Source organism: Netta rufina, assembly GCF_964035555.1.
Source record: "Netta rufina genome assembly, chromosome: 3".
In the NCBI taxonomy this organism is placed as follows: domain Eukaryota; kingdom Metazoa; phylum Chordata; class Aves; order Anseriformes; family Anatidae; genus Netta; species Netta rufina.
This window is the reverse complement of record NC_140125.1, coordinates 79,097,038-79,121,419: the sequence shown is the minus strand read 5'-3', so window position 1 is coordinate 79,121,419 and position 24,382 is coordinate 79,097,038. Positions and strand designations below refer to the sequence as shown.

The following is a 24,382-nucleotide window of genomic DNA, read 5'->3' as shown; positions in this document are numbered from 1 at the left end:
CTTGACACCATGGTTTTCACCTGATTGTTCTAAGGAGTTTGGTTGTCTGCATTTTACAAGGTCTCCTGCTAAGTTTTCTTATCACTTCAAGCATATCTCAATACCACATTCCTTACCTTTAAACAATGTAACTCTGCAAAAACAACATTTTTATTCCCATAATAATAATAATAATAATAATAATAATAATAATAATAATAATAATAATAATATCTGAAAAAGTTTCAGCTTTCTGTAACAGTTTGGCTTTTTATATTTAAGTATGTATTTTATGGGTTACTGAAAAAAACTGAAATAATCGACTGCTCCAGATACTGCTGTCCAGAAAAGATTAAGCAGATGTTGCCTAGACCACTATCCTCCTCTAGCCGAGGCCTTAACTATGAGGTATAAAAGTCTGAGGCCATTTAGAATTAAATTGTCTCATTTAAGTCTTGCCTATTAATCCTGAGCTAAAAATATCCAAATTTCTCGACTTATTTTTAGATGAGACAGTAGTTACTTGTATTTTTCAAAAGAGATGCAATTAACAAATGTTACTGCTTGAATAATTATATGTGCTGCTTACTATATATAGAAAAATAATCACCTTTTTAATTAAGATTGGGACACATATCTCCATTAAATTCAATGAAGACAGGTGACCCTGTGCCAGTTAAGGTTTTGGTCCAGATGTAGATTTCACTCACAATTTGAGAGGTATTTATAAAAAAAAAAAAGGAAAAGAATTTGCCTCCAAATTAGCCATTACTAACAGAAATAAGTAAAAACCAAATGGATGTGTGCATATAATGTGGAAATAAAAAGTGAGGTGCCAAGAAATTCATCTGAAGTGCTGGTATGGCAGATCATTTCAAGTAATATCTTAATGCAAAAAGGTACATATGTGTACGTGTATTTGTGTATGTGTATATGTACATCAATGTGCAACACGCAGATATGTAAATGAACACATACATATATATATGCACATCTACATGGAAAATGAAAAACAACAAAAACTGCATGTATCCACACCTATTAGGATAATTTATACACACACACATAGGTGGTGACAGCACAGCTTTAGGATCTTTGCTAAGATATTTTTATTAAATCTGCTCAGAGTAAAAGCTGAGGAAACCTTCTAAAGAAAAAAAAAAAAAGTTTCTCAGTGAAATCTCAGTGAAGAGAAACATGTTACCATCCACTCCCAAGTTACTCCCCAGTTACTCAAGGATCCTGGAGACATCTACTGTTCTCCCAGTCGGCTGTAAGGTGTTTGAAGAGAACCATCAATTCTGGAACTTCACACACAGCTGCACAACAGAGGATGTACCAGTTACTCAGCACTGTCACTACAGCTGGTGGTTGCTCACTTTCACTAAAAATCATAGACACTCGGTGTTATGGAGCATGGAGGAGCTGGTTTGGTTCCTAACTGAAAGGTCATATTTACTTTTCTGAGCGTAGGGGAAGGAGGAGGACTTGGGCAGAGTACCACTCACTGGCTGAGCACTTCCCAGCAGGGAGAGTGGACAGCATTATGGGGCAGATACAACCTGATGCTGGGGATTTGATGGGGGCAGAACAGTCTGATGCTCCACCAAAGGAGAAGCCATTGTTGCTACTCTGTGAGATATATTTCAAATAAAACTTCCTGCTGACGGCATCTATTTGCCAAAAACAGCATCTCTTGTGATACATGAAAGATGTGTGTGGGAGCTTTCAGAGCATTTGCTCTCTCTGTTCCTGTTATGATGTTGATTAGTGTTTGTTCATAGGCAGGGAGCAGGGTACCAGAGAAACTGCAGCCTGCCAGCGTGGATTCAGGCAAGCCTAGATCCACTTTGTGCTGCAAGCTGCCTCCAGTGGATTCAGTGAGACCATGTCTCCAGTCACAGAGGCTTGAGAGCAGGGCCAGCCAAGTGTGATGCCCCTTATGTGTCCTTACATCCTCTCAGATAGTTGTTGGAGTTCTCTAGTAGACATGATAGGGTGATTTTGGACAACACAAATGGATCCTGGTCTTCTAAAATCTCACTGACTGACAAAAAAATAATGGGAAAAAAATCATTGATGAATTCCACAGATTTCTTTAAAATTTTCCCCGAGATGAATAATACAAACACAAAGCTTCCCACCTTTGGACCACCAAGAAAGATGGGAATAGACTAAGTTGTCACTATTGGGTTTTAAGGAAATTGTTGTCGTCACACACTGATGAAAGGCACAATGCTAGCAGCAGTGTACAAGATGCCCATTATTTAAAAACATTGGATCGTATAAATTGAAGGTGTTTTATTACAAATGTTTCTGTCTTTTCCTGTTAAGAAGATAAAGCATTATGTCGAGATGTGGAACTGTCTTGTTATTTTACTTTTGGAGATATTTTTTTCCAAGCAGACAATAGCAGTGACAGAGGTAGAAATTAGCTTTACTCCCTCACTTACAATGCCTGTGATGAGGCTTAGCAGGAATGTTAATAACAGCCCTGACCCAACCTTCATTTTACCTTCTGTTGCCAAGAATGGACTGACAGCAGTTGTCACAATCTGATGATTTTTTGCTCTGTTCTTTGCTTCATGGCAGTTAAAAAAAGTCTTTTTTTTAATATATTTTTTTATTTTTATTTTTTACAGTACTGTAAAAAACATTTCAAATTATTCAATGTTTTCTAAAGATTGATTAAATCAATACATATTTATTTAAAAATTATGTTGCTTATCTGCTCAGCACTATATTTTTGAAGATGACAATGTAATTTTATAAAAATATATAGTATATATAGTAATGCTCCACCATTTGAATCCACTACATCATTTAATTTTACCAAAATAAAAGGGGCTTGTTAGAACAACAACAACAAAAGTCATAAGAAGGAAACCAAGAGAAATATTTATTTTGTAGTCCTAGCTGTTTCTTGGAATTAGAATTAGATTTACATCTATTCAAATCCTTAAAAATCATGGCCTCTGAACTCCATTTCACTTCAGATCTCTTTCATATCAGTCTCTGTACAGTCCACCAGAAACAAGAGTTTTATGTTTTTGGATTATGTAAATTCTTTTGTGCTCGAAGTGTCTCTGACAACAGAGATATAAGCCTTTATATCATAATCTGTTATCACAGAAATTATTGTGATATTAAATTTGATTTAAAGGATTGAGGGAAGAAAAAAAAAAAAGGATTTTTATAGATTTCACTTAAATATAGCTTAAAAAGAATGGCACGTAGCGGTGTACACAGATTTATTGTAGGAATAGATGCCTGTAGACTATTTTTCTGTTAACTGTTGAGACAAAAACACCCCCCACCCTTCCATTGCCGATTGCCGTGCACAGCCGTGAGCCGTTTCCACTCTTGTGTTACGCTGCCCTCTAGGGGATGCTCGCCGCACGGGTGTTGCCGTGCCGTAGAACAAAGGGCTGCCCCGTTTTCCTCCTTCAGTTCTGGTCAGAAGGCTTTTTTTTTTTTTTTTTCCTTCTGGAGGTCTTGTTCTCTATACTCCCTTGGCAAAGAACAGGGGAGCAGAGGGGCAGATGCTGTCTGGATGCTGGATGCACTCACCACGTTCAGCATCACAAAGCTTCTGTCTGACCTGTCCTAGATTACACTTGCGCTATTATGCACCTGGGGTCCCTAGATCTCCAGCGCCTTTAACATAAAATTATGTATTTGGGAAAGTGTTGCCTAAAATACGCCTCTTTAGTGTATCTTCTGTATAGCTTGCCCTTCCTGTCAGCAGTCTGAGGACAAGAACTAAGCAGACAAAATGGTAACCAACACTTTCCTCCACAGGTTAAAGTGTGTGTGGTCATGGTTGTGATCCCCTCCATAAGGAAGCTCTGAACCCTTTACATAGCTGGTGCTCACTGAAAGGGTAGATGGAAGTTACTTATCCAGACCATGGGATAGATTGGTGGTCTCTAGTTTGGAAAAGACAAACTCATTTTCCAATATGCATCTGACAGAAACACAGTTTCTAGCAATAAGCTCCCTAACAGAAATGAGAAAAGAGAAAAAAAGTGAAAAGCTACCTTGGTCCTGTTATTTTCTAAACATTTTCAGACAACTACTCAAATAATGGACATCTATGGTTCTCATATGTATACAAGCTCAAGAAGTTCACAGGGAAACAGCAGATCACTTTTGGAAAGCAATCTGAGGCAGATTTCTGTGTGTTAAGGGGTTCTATCCCTCTTCAAACTGAATAAAACTCAAGCACTGCAATGAGTTTTATAAAGTAACTCAATAAAGTGGCTCAAATCTAGCAAAGCTACAAGAGGCTTTTCTAGTGGCAGGTGGACTGACAACAACTAGTTAAAAGAAACTCCAGTACAAAGGAAAGCATTTACCACCATTGCTGAAGGTAAACAAAGTCCTAAGTATTTCCATAGCAGAATATGAACAGCCAAAGCGGAACTTCAAATTCCTGAAGAATTATTTTGAGAAACTGTATCGACACAACCAACATCTCAGAGTATAATTAATAGATGGCAGGCAAGCTGTATTTCACTTGAAAGTGAAATAAAATTTCAGCAGATAAATTCCTGTAGCAGATCTTCTCTCACGTAATTTCTTGGAAAATATGTGATGGAGGAGGAGGACTTGGTTCAGCAAAGTGTACATAATGCTTCAGTATCTTTCCACAGCAGATACTACAAATAAGACAGCAGAAATTATTACCTAATCAGAGAACAATGATGTGATTTAATGTGTTGAAATAAAAGAGATCAGGTTGCTCTGGGCAGAAACAGTCTGTCTTGGCTATCAGAGGTTTTTGTAATGAGAAAGAGTAGACTATGAAGATCACAAGAATACTGAAGCAGTAAATAAAACACATTAATTATTGATTCTGTGTTAGGCTTACATGGCAAGGAGTTGGTAGCAGAGGTTCTGCAGGGGTGGCCTCTATGAACAGAGTCCAGAAGCTGCCCCATATCAGATCACAGCCGTCTCCAAAGGGACCTGCTGCTGGCCAGAGCTGAGCCAATAAGTGATGTTATTTGTCCCACTGTGAAAGCAGATTTAAGAAAGGGGGGGAAAAAAAATAAACAACTGCTGCGCAACAGCAGGTGGGAGTGAGGAGTGAGAACCAGCCCTGCAGACCCCAAGGTCAGTGCAGCAGGAGGTGCTCCAGGTACCAGAGCAGAAGTTCCCCTGCGGCCTGTGGAGAGGCCCCAGGTGGAGCAGGCTGTCCGACTGCAGCCCATGAGGGAGGATATAGAAGAGGGTGGATGGCAGGAGGTTGATTTTAGCTTGCTTTTAGTTTCTCACTGCTCTAGTCTGCTAGTGATAGGCAATAAATTATATTCATCTCCCTTTGCTGAGACTGGTTCATGACAGTAACTGATGAGTGATCTCCCTGTCCTTATCTCAACCCTTGAGCCTTTTTTCATTGTATTTTCTCCCCCTGTTCTGTTAAGGAAAGAAAGTAAACGAGCAATTGCGGAGCTGAGCTGCCCATTGTTGTGAAACCATTATAGACACACATTTGGAGACTCCAGAAAAAAAAAAATTAAACCTTCCTGAAGGAAAGGGAGGAAAGTACTACCATTCTGAGAGGTTAAAAAGGAACTCAATTCATTAGATGAAGCTAGCCACAGTGTTGTCTGTAAGGTGATGTTGGGCCTGCAGGATCTTCTGTCTACTGCGGTAGTACTATGTAGAAGATGAACAAAGCACACTTTACTGGCTCAAAATTGCACACAAACAAAAGTGATCATTAAGGATTACTGTTGTGGCTTTACAGGCCTAGCTGAACAGGCTTTATTTTTATTCCCCATCCCTACCCTTCCGCTGCCCCCCTGGGAGCAGATGTACGGAGGGTATAGCACCTACCTCACCTATAGGCCCCAGGCTTGGGCTCTAGTACGAGAAAAAGCAGTGCTTGCTGCCTTTGTCCCCCCATATCTTTTCTCTTCCTTGTTGCACACTACAATTTCACTTCCATTACGCTACTTAATTCAGATAAAGGTCCCATTATATAACAATATATCAATTATATAACAATATATCATCCCATCTAGAAAGATTGTAGGGAAGATGGTTCAGGCCTCACATACACATCGGAGGTTATCTGCACCCAAATTCTTGTGTTTGTGCAGGACTAAGAGATATTTAATTGTAATAGGCTAAAGAGAGCCTGGTGGCCACTGGCAAGTAGTCTTCAGTGAAGGAGCAGATGTATCCTAGCTAACAGTCCATTCTGTCCCCCACCATCGAGCGTCTCAATTTAGCAAAATTTTACTCTAGATAAATTTCAAAACCTCTTTTAACTGATTGCTTAGGACAGGAAGGTTGGATTTTATTTCAGTTCAGCATTCAGTGTCCACTAACTCTATGTGCTTACCTTTCAAATTAATAGGTATAACCACTAGGTTAATTATTCCCATTCAGTTTTTTTATTGCTAGACAACAATCACAGTCTTAAACCATCAGATCACAAAAGTTCCTTCGCAGCTTTTTCTTTTCATGTTTTATTTTGAAAATACAGCTACCTTTAAAATCGATTATAGATGATAGATTCAGCAAGATTCATAGATAACAACAGGCTCAGCATGAAAGACCAGGCTGAGCAGTAGCTCAGCATGAAGCACCTGCCTTGAAGGTAAACGTGTGAGCAGCATGAAAACATTCCTCATAAATCCTTTTTCTTAATCTGTAAGATGAAGCCATGTGTTGTCTACTGGCATAGTATGAGATGAACTGCCATACTGATTAATTTTAAAATTAATTATTTATTTTTGTTACTTATTAAATAACAGCTTTTCAATATTAAAACACATGTTACAAAGGAGGTGGTCATGTTTTGTTTTTTTTTTTTTTTTTTTTTTGCAGGCTAAAACATATCTTTCATGTTGCCTAATTATTGAAGCGTGCATTTTCTATTCCTTGATCATCCCATTACTGTATAAACCGCTTCTGTTTTGGGGCTGTGAAGCATTATTGTAGAAAACCGCTTTTGTTTTGGGGCTGTGAAGCATTATTGTACGAAACCACTTTTGGTTTTGGGACTGCACCAGCAGCGGGCGGCGAAGACGCCACCACCGCCGGCCCCGCCCCGCCCCGCCCCCGGACGTGACGGCGCCGCCGCCATCCCAGGAGCCGGAAGCTTCGGGCGAGCCGTAAACAGCCCCCGCCGGATCGCGCGGCGGCGCCGCGTCCATCTTGTGCAGCCCCTCCCGGCGCGGCGCGGCGCGGCGCGGCCATGGGCAGCGTGCTGGGGCTCTGCTCCGTCGCCAGCTGGGTAAGGCGGCCCCCGGGCGCTCCCTCCCCTCCCCTCCCCTCGCAGAGCGTCGCCACCGCCGGGCGCCTCCGAGGCTGCGTTAGCGGGTGGGAGGCGTCCAGCCCCCCCTCCCCCGGTCCCTAACGGCCGTACCGGCTGTCTGCGCGGGTCGGGTCGGTGCTGGGCTCGGGGGAGCAGCGCGGCCGCGGCGCCCCGCTGCCGGTTCAGGGCTGCTCCTGCCTTGCGGCTTTGTCCGGGCAGCTCCGCCCTCTGTGGCAGCTTTGTCTTGCCGGTGTCTTTCTAAAGCTAGGCCCTGTGTGAATAACTCACAGTCACGCGGGTGGTGAATCCTCAGATATTTGGGATGAAAATGTCAGCGGGACTGTGGAAACCTGCATTTCCATGCCGAAAATATCGCATTCGTCGTGCTTAGATAAAATGAAGTTATATCCATTTAAACAGGAGCTCATACAGCCTTTTATAAGGCTGTATAGCCTTTTAGTAGGCATTTATAGTCTACTAAAGCTAGATTCAAGCTCCTATCTCAACAGTATAATACACCAATAGATAAAACTTCATTTTTTCCTAGTAGAATAATATTATTGAGGGTGATGATAACATAACTCCTCAATCTGCTGTGCAAAATTAATAGAAGGACCATAGAGACGGTAAACTACTGAGTATGAAGTAAGCTTCCAGGCTGATAGGCGTGTAAATAAGCTACCAGAGTGCTGATGATATCCTGCTAAAGAGATACTGTCAGTGTTCGTTTTGCTTTAATCAACGTTTTAAACACCACTTAATGGATTAAGCTACTTAGGGTTTAATTGCTAGCTGAATATAGATACCTTAACATCTTTAATTGTTGTCAAATACTGGGTGACAGTATAGCTAGTTGTAATGAAAATACTCAAGTTAATGCATGCTGCATTTTCAGGTGCATAAACAGCCTTTCTGGTGACTGACTGGTGTTTGCAGCGCATGATGAATCCCTGTGTACTTGCTTCTGCTTTTGAGTGTTGTTTTCTCTAGAGACAACTAACTGCTTTCAAGTGCTGCTAATGGTCTTTTAAGTAAAATGACTTCTGTAGTCATGTAATCTCGGCTAAATCTGATTTTCTGTGGGTAACTCCCATCGCTTCCTTTAAAGTGTCTAGGCAAAACATTTTTTTTTCTGATGGCTTTGAAGTGTTGACTTTCATTCCACAGTTAAAACCACAGCTAATCAGCACTTAGAGCCTATGCAGCATAGGAGTCGAAAGTGGATGTGGTCCCTAAGGATGTGTCTGTGTAAATAACTCATGGCTCTGAAAGAGGAACCAGCTGTGAGGGGGGAGTGTGTGGGGGAGCCAGATGTGGGGTTTGTGCTGGGGCAGGCTGTGCCATGGCCGGGATCACTGCTCCTCGTCTCTCTAGGAAGGTGGTGCTGCTGGCATTGCTTTGTGGGGCTGTGCTTTGTGTCACACAGAGCTGTGCTGAGTAACCTCGGCATCCAACCTCGTGCCTTTATTTCTTCTCGATTTTTTTTTTTTTTTTTTTTTTTTTTTGTGTGTGGTGGTACTTCTGGTTATGACTGCACTCTGCAGGACTGTGCTGATCTGGCAGTCTTTAAGAGCAAAGAAGAGCCTGTGAGAGACAGGGGGTGGGGAGAAGCCTTAAAGAGCATTGTCATCTCTCCGAAAGGTTTCTGATTCCAGTGGCCTGGATCAATCAGTCAGTCCTGATGGTTTTACTGGGGCTTGCTTGTATTGCAGTGCTCTCTGAAACAGCTTGTCTGCTGCTTCTAGTGCTTTAATACTCTCTGTCAAAACAAACATCTTGATTGAATTGGTTGCTTTAAGCATATGGGTAGGGATGATGTAGCTAAGACCTAACTAGGCCCAGTAGGGGCTTAGTGTTTGTGCAGACATTGAATGCAGTGCATAATCATTTAGACTTTATCCCAGTAAGAAGATTACATTTGATATCAAAAGCTTATTTGGTGCACATCAGTAGTAGTAACGATTGACTTTCAGTAGACTTATGGGGTTTTCTTTCTCCTGTGTCCTGCAACATTATCTTGTGTGATCCTCCTGTAATTTCCTAGAAAAGGAAGTGACGAGTTTGGCAAGCATGAATTAGCTTGTCTGTCTGTCTGGCTGCTCCTGGAATAGGTGTGTTCTTATTGTACATCCGTGAACACCACTGAACTGCTTCTTTTCTAAAAAATGTGCAGGAACATATGTTGGTCAGTAGGTTCAAGAGTTGCTGGATGGCAATGGATTTTTGTTATTGTTGCCCTAGCTTCCTTATGAAAATGAGCTAAAAGCTAATTGCAGAGTAGCTCTTTGTCTGTATCTGTGACTAAGCTGAATTTCACCTGAGGAGTTGATTTTAAGCTTTGATGTGTGTAATAGTAGCTTGCTGTTTGTGCTGTGGAGTTTTCTGTAGGACCAGAGCTCTGATTTTGGGAGGAAAGAAATTGACGGAGACTGTCCTTATCTCCTATGAACTGCATTCCATGGGCAGGTTCCTTTTTGTTCTCCCTTCTATTTGAAGGCTACTACTCATTAGCAGTGGTTTTGATGATAGTATAATAATATTATTTGATAGTATAATATTGTTTTATAGGAGTGGTGTATATTTATCTTGCTGGAAGAAAGGGACTGTAATGTGGCTTCCCATAGGAGCCAGCTTGTATGAATAGTATCAGTAGGTATCTCTTGCTCAGAGATGTGCATGGTCACAGCCTGTAAGAATGAGCTGTCTGGGGCCACGTGTTTTAAGAGCTGATGTTGCTCAGACTTGTAAAATCAAGCGAGGCACGTTGCTTCAGTTAGGGCACGTGTTTCCCAAAGATCACGCAGTGATCTTTCTTTCAGCTCCTGTGACCCTCTAGAAACATCCAGGTTAGGTGCAATCATCTGTGTTCCTTTTGATACACTCGGAAGGAAGCTGCCTCGATTACCTGGGCACTTAACAAGCAATTAAACACTGGGATAACCCAGAGGAGTTATTTTTATGCCCAAGAGTCCTTGCTCCAACTTCTCCGCAGCAGATGAACCTAGGCTCTGAACCTAGGCTTGTATCCTGCTCTGCTGAATTCAACCTTTTTTCAGCAATATCTTTAAAAATATGAATACCAACAGAATTAGTTCTATAAATTAATGTTTTGAGCAGAAAATAGGAATATCCTTCAGTAGAGAGGTTATTTATTCAGAAGAAGGAAATACCATAAATACATTAGCACTCTAAAAAGTCCTGATGCAGGACTGGGTCATATTTGCCACACATTTCCTGCTTACTAAGCACAGACACCCCTAATGTAGCTGCTGGTAATCAGCATCTTCCTACACTTTGTGTTGCAATGTTATTGAATAGAGGAGGAGGAGGAGGTCAAAAAGAGTGCACTGGAATAGTTACACTGAAAATCTACTTAAATTCACTTATTTTTTTAGCAAAGTGATTTTAATTATGATGTTTGTTAATTTAAAAATGATTGTGTACCATAGTGGAGTGAAAATTCCTGGCTCTTGTGTCCTTAAGAAAGAGCACGGGGAGGAATATAAGGCCATCATTTAAAAGCCCCGGGCTGTGGGTGCAGCATGCGGGTCTGGTTGAACCTGTCAGAAGAGAAGATGGGTCCCTTTTCCCCAGGGCCTCTCAGGAGCCTGCCGGCAGCATCCTGACAGCCTTCCTGCTGGCCCCAGGGCCTTGCTGGTGGTGCCAGGCTGCCGGTGTCCTGTTTGCCGAGTGACTCAACTTGCAGGAACTCTCTGGCACATGCCTGCACCCTGGATGGTTGACTCGCACTGGTCATGAGGCCCTGTTGCTATTCCTGTTCTCCCGTGTTTGGGTGGCTTTTATTGCCAGACAGAGGTGTACCTGAGCTTGTGCTGGGAGAGCAGCGAGGTTTGCAGCAGTGTGGGGGCTGTGTGGGTTGCAGGTTCGCTTGTAGTTCATTCATATGGAGCAGCAGTCCCTTAATAGACCTGGTGGCAATTGTAGCAGGGGATGCATTTGATTCTCACATTGGTAGATTTTACTGAAACTGGATAATACGTGGTCTCCAAAACCTTAGCTATTAACCAGTCAGTGGAATTTCACATTTTTTTTTTCCTAAAATTTATTTGTAAACAAGAAAAAAATGCATTTTGATTGAATCTTCCCTTTTCTGGCTTATGTGTAGTTGTGGGCACTTGCATTTCTTTTGCTCCCTCAGTTGTCATGCAGCAAGTGACAGAGAATTGGGAAGGGGTGAGGTACAGGTGCTTTCAGTGAATCTGCTCCCTTCTTCCCACAGCTTTCTGATAAAGAAAAGATTTCACTGAATGCAAGTTACTTTTGTCCTCAGTTGACCCTCCTAGCACCTACAACTGTAGAACATTCCTATCCAAATCTTGCTGTTGATAATTGGTTGAGCTGATAATGCATGCTTTGCTTTATTTGTGCTCTTTGTAACTGTACGGTTGCCAGCTAACAGAGATTTACATGATACCTAAGTGTGAGTGGCTGTTAAAAACACAATAAATTACAGCCTTGGCTTTAGGCTGTTTTACCTGCTGTCTGTGATGCATGACTCTGCCCCAGCAGGGACTGCAGCCCAGCTCCAGTAGGTGCTGAAGGCACACCTAGTCTTGCACTCAGACTCTTTTTTCTGTGGGATATGTTTCATCTCTGCAGCTGTGGATGGGAGGATGTAGTTGATAAAAAAAAAAAAAAGTAATCCTTGAATCTTAATTAGATGAAATAAAATATAAAAAACCAGAACAAACAAGCCAGAAACAAGTCTTCCATTCCTTCGAATGGATAAGTGATTACTTTTGATGAGGCAGTAACTGTAGTGTGCAGTGGTACATTAGGAACCACTGCCAAGGCTGTTAGGAGGCTCTGTAACGTGTTGCAGCCACTCAGTCTACGCTGGAGATGAGATGCATAGCATGAGTCATTTTCCATCTAACTTCTGGGGATCCACACAGCCTGACTGTGACCAAGGAATGCAAAGTTTTCTTAAAAAAAAAAAAAAAAAAAAAAAAAAAAAAAACAAACAAAAAAAAAAAAACACCATGTTTTTACCTTCTGTGTCCCTGTCAGATACCATGTTTGTGTGGAAGTGCCCCGTGTCTGCTGTGCCGATGCTGCCCCAGTGGAAACAACTCCACCATCACAAGGCTGATTTATGCGTTCTTCTTACTCATCGGCGTGAGCGTTGCCTGCGTGATGTTAATACCAGGAATGGAAGAGCAGCTGAAAAAGGTCGGGTTACTTCTTTGCTAATGTGTTTGGTAGAACAAATGTCACAGATAATTGTAAATGATATCCTGAAAGCATGGGTTTAATTTGGGAATGCAACATTTTGCTGCCACCTGTGCTTCACAATCATTATTACTTTGATTATAGATCAAGTAAATGATGAACTCTTGGGAGCATCACTGCATAGATGAAAAGCACTATTTAGAAATAAAATTGTATCTTTTATTTAATAACTTGAATAAGAAAGAAAAGTCTTTCCTCAAACAGGAAATTGTAATTAATATTTGTAGAGGTTTAAATTGTTTATTATTGAGATGCTTGTGTTTTTGGCACTTAATTGATTTTCTTTGATGTTAATAAGAGTATAAAAGAGTAAAAGAAACACAGACTAACATTGTCTTCTAGTTTTCATTGTGCTGTAATAGTAAAAATTTTAAGTCTGCAAATGTGTAGCAAATATATTTTTCACTAAGGACAGTAGGATATTTTTCACACAGGGAAGTTGGAAGTGCTTAGACGATTTTTACAGTTTTAGTTATACAAAGTTATATCTACTTTTGATAGATAGCAACTTCTGTTAGGCAAGCTTTTGTTCTTCCTTTTAGTTCTTAATTCAGTGCATTTAATATTCTGTTTTAGACTTTAACTATACAACCCTGCAATATCACTTTCTGCAAAGTTTGTAGTTGTGTAAAGTTACAATATTAATGAAATGCATATTAACAAAATGATAATATATATTTACTCACAGGATACCTTTCACAGATCACTGGTGTATCTTGTGTTTATCACAGATTCCTGGATTTTGTGATGGAGGAGTTGGAACAGCCATTCCTGGTGTGCACGGCCATGTGAATTGCGATGTGTTAGTTGGTTACAAAGCAGTGTACCGTGTGTGCTTTGGTATGGCCATGTTCTTTCTTCTCTTCTCCTTACTGATGATCAAAGTGAAGAGCAGCAATGACCCAAGAGCAGCTGTGCACAATGGGTAAGATACAGAAATGAGAAGTGAGGTGGGTGGTTGTGTGTGTGATGCAGCTACTGTGAAAACTAAGCCTGCAGTAAAGCATGCTGTTCCACAAACAAAGAATTCTGGAAAGTGAGAGGAGTATTGTTGCAGTAGAGGGCAATCAAAGTTAGAGTTCTTAGAACAGGTTAATTTTTGTAAAAGAAAATGATATACATGGTGTTGAGGCTCTGAAAACTAACTATGACGGGTGGTAATCTGTCCAGATGTTTCCCAAAATTAGTTTCTGCTTTTCTTTTGTCAAAGAAAACAAAATTTAAAAATGAAAAATGGCAACAGGTTTCATTCTACTGAGTATTTTTTTTTTCCTTAAGTAGTAAGTTTAAAAATCCTCATTTGTCCTCTAGGAGTTGCATTCTGTCGAACTTTGATGTTTATTGAGCTTCTCGATATATGTAGATATGTAACATCTCGTATGAAGATAATAGTGGAATTTCAGCTTGCAGGTTGACTCAAGTGATACTCTTTTTCCAAGGTCAACTACTGTAGTGTAACTTCTTAAATCTGTAGAGGGAAAGAAAATAATTAGGACTGAACATAATATTGCTTTAGTTCTTTTCTTTGTTTAGATCTGAAGAAAAAAATCTGGATATGGTATTGTTAATATGCATTAGCAATAGGGACTCAGTTCAGCTTCTTTTTTTCTCCGCTTACTTTGTTCATGAGAGTATCCTCTAAATATTTCCAGTACTACCATAGGTAACTGTCTGAAAACGTACTTGTTAAAAACAAAAAGGAAATGAATCAAGTATGTTCTGTTATAAACACTTTAAGGTGTTGAGTGTGTGAGGTATTTTTTAACAATAAAAACATTTTACATGGTATGAAATCTTCTTACCAAAGACCACTTCTCAAGTGTTTGGGATCTTCTTGTAACACTTACCTGGAGCTTCAGTGCAAATTTCAGTACTTGGTATACAACCTACAGCAATTTACTCTTAGTGTCAAGAGTAGGATAAAAGGAAAAATGATACTCTTTGACAGTTACCAGTAAAATATTTAATGATGTTAACTTCTAATACCTCTGTAACAGGTAGTTGCTTCAATAATATGCTTTACAGGTAGCCTTATGAAACAGTGGGTTTTGATTTTGAAATCGTACGTATCTTCGGTAATAGTTTGTAACGTAATCTTTGTGTCAGTCATTTGAAATATTCAGAATATTAAGGTTTCCCATGCATTACATACTTCTTCACACTTGTAAGTCAAACGCGGTTGATTTGATCCAGTGTCAGTGTTCACTTCCTTTGTATTTGTAACAGCAGGCTTCTTATCTCAGGGTAGCAAAAATAATAGGGGGAAAAAAACAGTTAAAATAGTTATAATGTATTCAGAGGATTATTGCTAACTTGTACAGAATACATGGCAGCTGTAGGTGTTATTTCAGAGAAGTTGTCTTTTCAGCTGTCATGCAAGCTGTATGTGGATAAAGCATTAAAATCCTTTTAAAAGATCTGGAATTAGAGAATAATTACACAAAATTGAAACCGTTCTTATTTCTATACCTGATAATGACATTTGCTTAAAAAACCACATGTGGTTTCAATAACTAGTTTTTGCGGGTAGTGGTTTGGGGTTAGGGTTTTGGTGGTGTTTTTTTGGTGGGTTTTGGGGGTAATTTTTTAAATGTATTATACAATATTTTTCCAATGTTAATTCAACTTTAATATTGGGTTTGATCACTTTATATCACAGTGAATTCATTTTTCCCATATTCTGTACTTCTTTCATCTTACATAGTTCTTTTCCACTCAATTGAAATTCTCTCAAGAGATCTTATCTGAAGATGTCTAATCTCATCTTTGGGCTGTTCTGATCAGGGGGTGGTGACTGAAGTACGGAACAAGATGGGAAGGGTTAGCAAACTTGAAGACCATGCAGCTGTTTGACATTGTGAGGGTGTGGTACATGTCTTTGTGCTATATTGAGTTTTGAAGTACATGTAGTTGGTATTGTGCCCATATTAGGAGCTGTGTCATTCTGATCAGGAAGTCTTTACCATCTTACAGTTATGTTGGGGGTAATTTTTCAATTTGAAGTTCCCTATGCAGGGTATTTGAACAGTCTTCATTTGGTATGTGTATGGCGAATCATTGGAAAATACTAAAAGACTTCCCTGTCTCATATGAAAGAGACAACTGAACTGTTTATCCAGGAGCACATGTGTTTTATTGGAAAAAGTGCAATGCTGCTGGTTTTGAACAAGGGCTTTCAATTTACTTGTTTGCTTTCTGTCAAGGATAAATCCTTTGTTTTTGTTGCTGTGATAAATCCTTATCAGGTGTCAGCCTAAAGTCTAAAGTTATATGGGAAGAATCAAGGTTTTTATACATCTGTGTAAGAATCGATTTGAGACTGATAGGGAATTCGAGCATAAGCTTTTTCTCATTGTAGGCACCAACCAAATCCATCTCCCTTTTTAGTTTTAATATTAAGAACAAGTAAAGGCTTTTCTATTTTTTTCTTTTGTGCCCATGACTTAGGTATACATGGAGTTCAATAACCTCATTACTCTAGCTAAAAAACTCTGGGGATAAAAAAAAAAAAAGCTCACAACTATGTACCATCCTGGCTTTGTACATCAGGAAGATATTTATGGGAAATAAGTATTGAACACTGTGAGTCTAGCATGGTTTAAGGATTGTTTTCTGGAGGGGGGAAAAAGATTTTTTTCTTGAAATATCTGAGTTAAGGAATGAATTAAAAAACCAAGCCTGCTATGAATACATTTTGTGTTGTCTGAGTCTTTGTGAAGCAAATCATATTTCAATAGTTGCCTGACTTCCTTTTTTTTTCCTTTTAGATTCTGGTTCTTTAAGTTCGCAACAGCACTTGCAATTAGTGTTGGAGCCTTCTTCATCCCAGAGGGACCTTTTACTACTGGTAAGAGAATATTGCCTTCTACTGGATCACGGTGGATCGTGCTGGTTTTAAAAGTAAATTAAGTGTGTGTTGATAGCTTTTTTTTCTAGTAGCTGCATAACTATAGACCTTTTCTGTGTTTGAGACAGGGCAGGAAATTATAAATGGCTCTAAACTGGTTTTATTTCTCTTTATAGTGTGGTTTTATGTAGGTATGGCTGGAGCATTCTGCTTTATTCTTATTCAGCTGGTATTGCTTATTGACTTTGCCCACTCCTGGAATGAATCTTGGGTTGAAAAAATGGAGGAAGGAAACTCAAGATGCTGGTATGCAGGTATTGTATTACAACTGAAAAATAAATTAATTTCACTGTAAACTATGTTGAATACATCATTCACCACAATAGTGTATTTTACAAGAGTGTAGAAGGTCTACTTTGAGCATAAATACCATTTTTTCAGAAGGTATAGTTCAGCTCAGTTGTCAAGCTGTCCTTTTGGTACCAAGTTAAAAATGGAGAGAGAGGGTGGAGGGTAGGGAGTGGGAGAAGAGCATCTATGGCTGACTAATAAGATCTAATCTCTAGACACGTGGCATCAATTTATGATAGCAGAGAAGTGGCTATTGCTGTGTGTGTGTTTCTTCCACCCAGTCATAGGCTTTGTTACCCCTTAGCACCAATTAAAAATAAACTAGTCTACTGCTGTTCATATTAGGCGTAAGTTCAGTATGTTTGTCTGTCATTCCTCTAAGATACTGTGGTGGTTTCAACTTGATGGCCAGCTAAACTCCACCACAACCACTTTTTCATTCAATTTCCTCAAAGGAACGGGGAGATCATTTGCCAATTACTGTCATGGACAAAACAGACTCAGCTTGGGGAAATGAATAGAATTTCTTGCCTATCACTGCCTATCACAGACAAGAGCAGTGAGAACTAAAAGCACCTTTGCCTCTTCTGTGTCCTCCTCCCAAGCAGTGCAGGAGAATGAGGGCTGCAGTCAGTCCCTAACACTTTGTCTCTGCCGCTCCTTCATGGTCACTCTCTGCCCCTGCTGCCCATGGGGTCCCTCCAACAGGATGCTGTCCTTCCCCACGTGCGCCGGCTGGAGCTTTCCACAGGCAGCAGCTCTTCGAGAACTGCTCCAACACTGCTCTGTACCATGGGGTCCATCTCCCACGAGCAAACTGCTCCAGCATGGGTCCCCCACGGGTGGGTGGCAGCTCCCCCCAGATGCCCTGCTCCTGCGTGGGCTCCTCTCCATGGGCTGCAGCTCTGGCCTGGGGCCTGCTCCTGTGGGGGCTCTCTATGGGCTGCAGCCTCCTCCAGGCCACATCCACCTGCTCCACGTGGGCTCCTTCGTGGGCTGCAGGGGGACAGCCTACTCCACCAGGGGCCTCTCCTGCAGTTGTGCAGCAGTTTTTTTTTTTCCCCCTTTTCTTCAATCTCCTCTCCCAGAGGCCCACCCAGTGTTGCTCCATGGCTCAGCTGTGGCCAGCAGCAGGTCTCTTTTGAAGCTGTCTCTGCTCTGACATGGGGCAATTTCTGGACTCTGCGCACAGAGGCCACCCCTGCAGCCCCCCCAATACCAAAATCTTACTATGTAAACCCAGTGTGGGCATACACTGAGTGAACAATTGAGATAGTGAAGGAAAGTACAAGTCATTTTACTGGAGAAGTATGTTAATTTTTAATAAAGCAGTTTCAGGTGTGATGATTTAGTCCTTTCCAAAGAAAGCTCAACCTGTCCTTGTGCAGTGGCTGCTTTGGTTTATTCTTTCTTATTCTTAATAAGATGGAATTTGGAAATAGGTTTTGTATTTCTTTCTATTTGAGTAGTAGTTCTTCATTTTTTTTTAATTTTTTTTTAAAGCCTTTATCCAAAGTATATGTAGTAGAACTATATTCCTTTATTCTTTGTGGTCTTGTTTGCTCTTAGAGCACTGGGAAATGAAATACGGCTTTGGGCCTCACTTTTTTTTTTTTTTTTTTAACATCTATTTCATTTCAGGAATCTTATATCATTTACATTTCAGAGCCCAGAGCTGCTCTCCAATTCTGTCTTTGTATAAAATACCCAAAGCATGATCATCATTCAATATTATTTCAGTTTTACTAGTTTATTATTAATCATTTTAACTCTTTTTGTTTCTCTTCACAGCTCTGCTGTCAGCTACGGCTGTCAATTATCTGCTGTCACTAGTAGCTATTGTCTTGTTTTATGTTTATTACACTCATCCAGAAGGCTGTTCTGAAAACAAGACATTCATCAGTGTTAATATGTTGCTGTGTATCGGTGCTTCTGTAATGTCAATTCTGCCAAAGATTCAGGTATGGCTTTAATTCTGTTCTCTGTTATTTTTCTGTATTATTTTTTCAGTATTAGAAACCTATTATGCAATCATGTGTGAGACCTTTTAATTGCTTAACTTTGCTGTTTCGTGACTACTTCATACAGGAATCTCAGCCAAGGTCTGGTTTGCTGCAGTCTTCTGTGATCACAATTTATACCATGTATTTGACTTGGTCAGCCATGACCAATGAACCAGGTAAGTGTAGCAGCAGTACATGGCTTTTCGGGTGCCAGGTTAGCAGTAAACTGTATTTTCACCTATTTGCGAAGCAGTATTGGAATGAGGTGTTATAATGTATGCAAGTTAGAGGCAGGCATAGTTTGTGGTTTCTCCCACAGCCCCAACTTTCTGTAATAAAACTGAAAAAACAGTTCTTCCAAAGATCACGTTTTTCACTTGCTCTTATGTTTATTGTATAGAAGAATTTCAGCATGCTGTTGGCAAGGTTGCAGTAGGCTAAATTGGGTACAAGGCTCATCTCAGTACTAAGTTTGAAACTTCTTGCCTGGTGACTGAGATGCTACTGATTGTATTTTTTCCTAATGGAAGATTTCTTATCTTGTCTGAAAACAACTAAACATCTCTGTAAAAATAAATAAATCAGTAATTCTATTGATGAATATAAAATACTGATTTTGGGGCTTTTAATTGCCTCTGGCATTGAAATGGCCCTTTAATCTTAATTGCGGACAATATCTTATGCTTCTGTGTAACAACGTTGGCCTGAGTCAGTGTAACTACTGAAGTATTACGGGGAAATAAGATCATCTGATACTTTCTGCTGTTTGTTCCATATTATCTGTGGATGCTGAGAGCTGTAGCATTCTCTTCTAACTCTTTGAGATGATTCTGATACCCAATCTATAGACTATGTAGTTGTCAAACTTGGTTTCTAGCAGTGGAATTTCTTACATTTAATATGCAGAGCACCTTTACTTTGTTGAATCTAATTATGAGATGAAACAGTAAAGCACTTGATACATAGAGCAGATAAAAGATTTAAAACTTGTACAAGAGTTTTATGTAACATACTGTCATTTGCCTGCTTTAGAGATTCTATAGGCTACAATTACATGTGGAGCTTTTATCATCCAGGACTTTGGTCACAAAGTTTCTTTGTATTACTCCGCATTCACTGTAGAAATAAAACAAGAACAGAACAAATATTTAAACGTGTATGTAAGTTCTGAAGTAATTTCCTTCACAGATAGGCGCTGTAACCCAAGTTTGCTGAGCATCATTGGTTACAATACCACCACCATTCCAACCCAAGGTCAAGTAGTGCAGTGGTGGGATGCACAAGGAATTGTAGGACTGATTTTGTTTTTGCTGTGTGTCCTCTATTCAAGGTAAGTTTGCTTTAAAAAAAAAATCCTATTAGCTTGTATTACTACTTTAGCTTGTATAATTTCTGTTTGTTAGATACTAAATTGTATTCACTTGGGTAACAGTATTGCATCCTTTCCTGTCAAATACAGCATCCGAACATCCAATAACAGCCAAGTTAACAAGCTGATGCTGACCAGCGATGAATCAACTCTGATTGAGGATGGAATGCCCAGGAATGATGGCTCCCTTGATGATGGAGAGGATGTGCACCGAGCCATAGATAATGAAAGGGATGGAGTTACTTACAGTTACTCCTTCTTTCATTTCATGCTTTTCCTCGCTTCACTGTATATCATGATGACACTTACCAACTGGTACAGGTATCTACACTTGATAATACAGTATGCTAATACTCTGCATACAAGAAGCTACATTTAGCTGATCAATGGCTCACAACTGGTGTGCTGTGAGGAATGTGGGCTCTGACTGGGACTTCTTGAGGGAAGTTTGCTGTTTGATCCATATTAAATTAATTGTATTTAAAAATTGCAGTAGTCAACCTCTCTCACAAGCACCAATTGTCTTTTCTAAAGTAATTCTCATGATTCACTGGACTGCTAAAATATGTCCTGTTGAAGTGAACAGGATTAAGTTTTATAACAGCTAAAAATAACAAGGACAGACCAGGTGTTTACTGACAGAGATAGAAAAAAGAGGAAGGACATGGTAATTGCCAGCAGGTTGAGGGAGGTGTTCCTTCCCACCTAGTCAGCACTGGTGAAACCATGCTTGGAATGTTGGGTCCATCTCTGGTCTCCCCAGTACAAGAGAGACCTGGATGTAACGGATAGAGTCCTACAAAGATGATGAAGGTACTGGAGCATCTCCTGTGAGGAGAGGCTGAGAGAGTTGGGACTGTTCATCTTGGAGAACAGACTCAGGTGGAACTTCATCTATGTGTATAAATACCGCAAGGGAGGGTGCAAAGAGGACAGTCAGACTCTTCCACTGGTGTCTGGTGACAGGACAAAAGGCAATGGACACAAACTGGAACACAAGAGCCTGTCTGAACATCAGTAAATGCTTTTTTCGCTGTGAGGGTTACCAGGGACACTAGCACAGATTGCCCAAGAAAGGTTGTGAAGTGTCCCTCCTTGGTGATATACAAAAGCCACCTTGATATGGTACTGAGCAACCTGCTCTAGATGTCTCTGCTTGAGGAGGGAGGTTGGAGCATATGACCTCCAGAGGTCCTTTCTAACATCATCTGTTCTAAGGTGGGATCTGTAGTGGAAGCAAACTAAGTTGCCTGCTTGCTGAAACATACACCCAATAAAAGTACTCCTAGATGTGAATTCAGTGAGTTATTTGGGTAGTCTTTGCGCTATGTACACTTGCTAATACACAAACAGATGTGTAACAGCTTGAGCAGATGTTACTCAGAATTCAAAACAAAAATTAAAGGTCTCTAATAATTTGTTAATGAACTCTTTGTACCAAAGTAACAGAACTATAAAGGTTTTCTTTTAGAGTAACTTCATATAGTTATGTTCTGGATTTGATTTGTGGCCCTTCTTGGGCCAATATTATAAGAATATTATTAAGTCTCAGGGGTTGTCTTTGCACAAGGTAAATTGCATTACTAGTATATGTAAATACTGTCCAATTCCTCTTGCCACAGATTTGCATAATAATTATTTCTGCTTCTTGCCAGATTCTCTTATTAAGTACATTCTGAGCATCTGTTGCTTTCCAATCTCCTATGACATCAACTTACAAATGGCATTTTCATACAGATTGGTGTGAACTGACTGGAAGAAGGGTAGAAGAGGTGTTCTTTGAAAATGTTGAAGAGTAGCTTACTATACTACTGTGTCATATTAAAACAGAAAAGCAAACTTCTATTTTCTTTCTTTCACAGTCCGGATTCTTCTTATGAGACAATGACCAGCAAATGGCCATCTGTCTGGGTGAAGATATCTTCCAGCTGGATCGGCATCGTGTTGTACGTGTGGACTCTGGTTGCTCCGCTGGTTCTCACAAATCGTGACTTTGACTAAGCAAGCATTGCATTAGCTTCATCGTGTCTTCGAAACAAACAGTATTCCAGGTTATAGTGTAGCTGTAAATATGTGTGCACACGTACTATCCATGTAGTATATCCCGCTTTATTCTGCATGATCACTTCGAATCGTGTATTTTCGTCATTTCACCAAATGACTTTTTCTAACTGAGCTTAGTGACAATTGCTACGATGATGGTTTTCTTAGGATTGCCCTAGTTCTAGTGTGTTGGAAGCATTAGATAGATCAAAGCCTTGGGGAAGTAGGTCTTTTTCCCCACTCCTCAATTGCGTTAAATAGTTTTAGAGAAAAAATGTGCAAGTGTTAATTAGATAAACAAAACTATTAGATCAGGCTTTACAAGAAAAGGGGGGGGGCTGCCTTTGATAATCCGCGTTGCCTTGAATCCAAAGTAAGTCTTGAGTAAGAATTGTTAGACTTAAAATTGCAGGTTAGAGCTTATGGGAGACGTTGCATCATGTTGGCAATAAAAGCCTGACCTTTTCTTGTAAAGGCAGCAGTACCTTTAGCACAAATATTAATTGGGGAAACTTGCACCTGAAGGTTGTGGAGAGGCTAATATCTTCCTGGGAATGATTGGATCCATTGCAGACATAAGGATGGACAGACTGGGGGAAGGAAACATCCTGGTAGCAGATGCTCAGATGCATGTTTTTAAGGCACCTGTTTACAATACGCATCTACACATTTTTAAAAAGTAGTTTAAACTGGATAGCTGTGCTGTAACTTATTGCTGTTGTGTGTGCCATCTTCTTTCTTGGCTAAGTTACAATCAGAGGGTTTGCAGGGAGTCGAACGATGAAAACTGTAGGCCCTTCAGAGGAATTTCTGTGGTATAGTGATTAAAATAGAAGCAGAGGAAAAGGAGCACTGCAATGGCAGTAACTAGCGGAGGCTTGCATTAAATGAGACTTCGACAGAAGTGTTTCTTAATATGTTTGGGGCTCTAAATTTTGATCTCTTCTAATGTATTGTTTTTTTTTTGTTTTGCTGTCCATTGCTGGAGATGGACTTGAGCCTACAAAGTAGTTCTAGACAAAAGGTAAAACATTAGATGTTTGATTAAAATACTACTATTGTGCAGTTATGAAATCTTAAATGCTTTTGTGCTTGCTGCTTTGTAATTGAAGTACGTAAGCTGCATTATTTATATATTTCTGTTACTTGCTACAAGCTGAGATTTGAGCAGTCTGATTGGGGGTTACCCTAAAGCCTTTAGCAGATGTCACAATTACCTGTTACTGTGGTGTTCATACAGTTACTTCCTGTTGCTAATTCTTCTCTAAGCTTTTATTTTAAATTTACTCCCAGACACTGACACTTATTGCAGAAATGACATGTCAGTCAAGTTTGAGATGGTAATGAAAGGATTAGTAAGGCTTGTAGTAATTTGGAATATGTGGTTACCTTATTAATAAATAAATTTGGATGAAACTGTGTAATGACTTCTCATGTCTCATTGCTGAACATGTGGATGGTATACGGTTTTGCATTATATTCTAATCTTATGTTCTGTGCACACTTTAAAATATTTACTTCTCTGACAAGAGTACACCTCTGACAGTTCCTGGCCCTTTAAATCATGTATCGGTCTGTGTGAACTTTTCCCAGTTCTCTCTGCCCCTTGTAGTCATCTTTCACATGTGTAAATCTTGTTAGTGTTTTAGCTGCATGTCCTACTTCATCATGAAGTAGGGAATGAAACATAATTTGAGCTGCTTCATATTTTTTGTTTATATACTTTTTTTTTAAGCTTTAGCAATCACATTCAGGTGTTTCACCTATCTTAATAGCGTAGTTCTTGAGTCCTATAACAAGTAACTGGTCCTTCCCTGAAAGAGGAAGGTGCATAGTCTGCTATTTGTGCAAGTGGCTAGACAATACCTTTAAAATCAAACAAAAACCCCACTGTCAACAGTCACTTGTAATACGCTTACACTATTGTAGAAGATATTTTCCTCTTACATGTCTGAGAAATTAGTACTAAATTCCAGTTTCTCTACCTACAGGGCCATCCTACCCTGAAGTTTCTTACAAAGCACTGTAGCTACAGCTTTGAGGACAAAGCCCTATGTTTATGGATTTAGCATACGCTAAGTCACAGATCTGTTGCTTGTCACCTACCACAGCCATCTAACTCCTCTGCTATTCAGCTGTTACAATGCAAATGTAAGAACTTCACTTGAATGAGCACAGAAGCCTGACTGACAGTAAACACACACACCTTTGGAGTAAGGATAGAACTTTTCCACTAAAAGGAAGTAGTGGACTCTGCAGCAGCT

At 39.9% G+C, this 24,382-nt stretch overlaps 1 protein-coding gene across 1 annotated transcript; it reads left to right on the top strand.

Annotated features, from left to right (window-relative positions):
• The first annotated feature begins 7,073 nt into the window (after nt 1-7,073).
• On the top strand, nt 7,074-23,542 carry SERINC1 (serine incorporator 1). Its single transcript, XM_084284825.1, has 10 exons — nt 7,074-7,231; nt 12,284-12,445; nt 13,237-13,430; nt 16,273-16,352; nt 16,529-16,666; nt 18,495-18,664; nt 18,792-18,882; nt 19,895-20,036; nt 20,166-20,396; nt 21,938-23,542. Exons 1-10 carry the CDS (start codon nt 7,193-7,195, stop codon nt 22,074-22,076), a joined length of 1,386 nt encoding a protein of 461 aa, XP_084140951.1. The 5' UTR covers nt 7,074-7,192; the 3' UTR covers nt 22,077-23,542.
• The last annotated feature ends 840 nt before the right edge of the window (nt 23,543-24,382 follow it).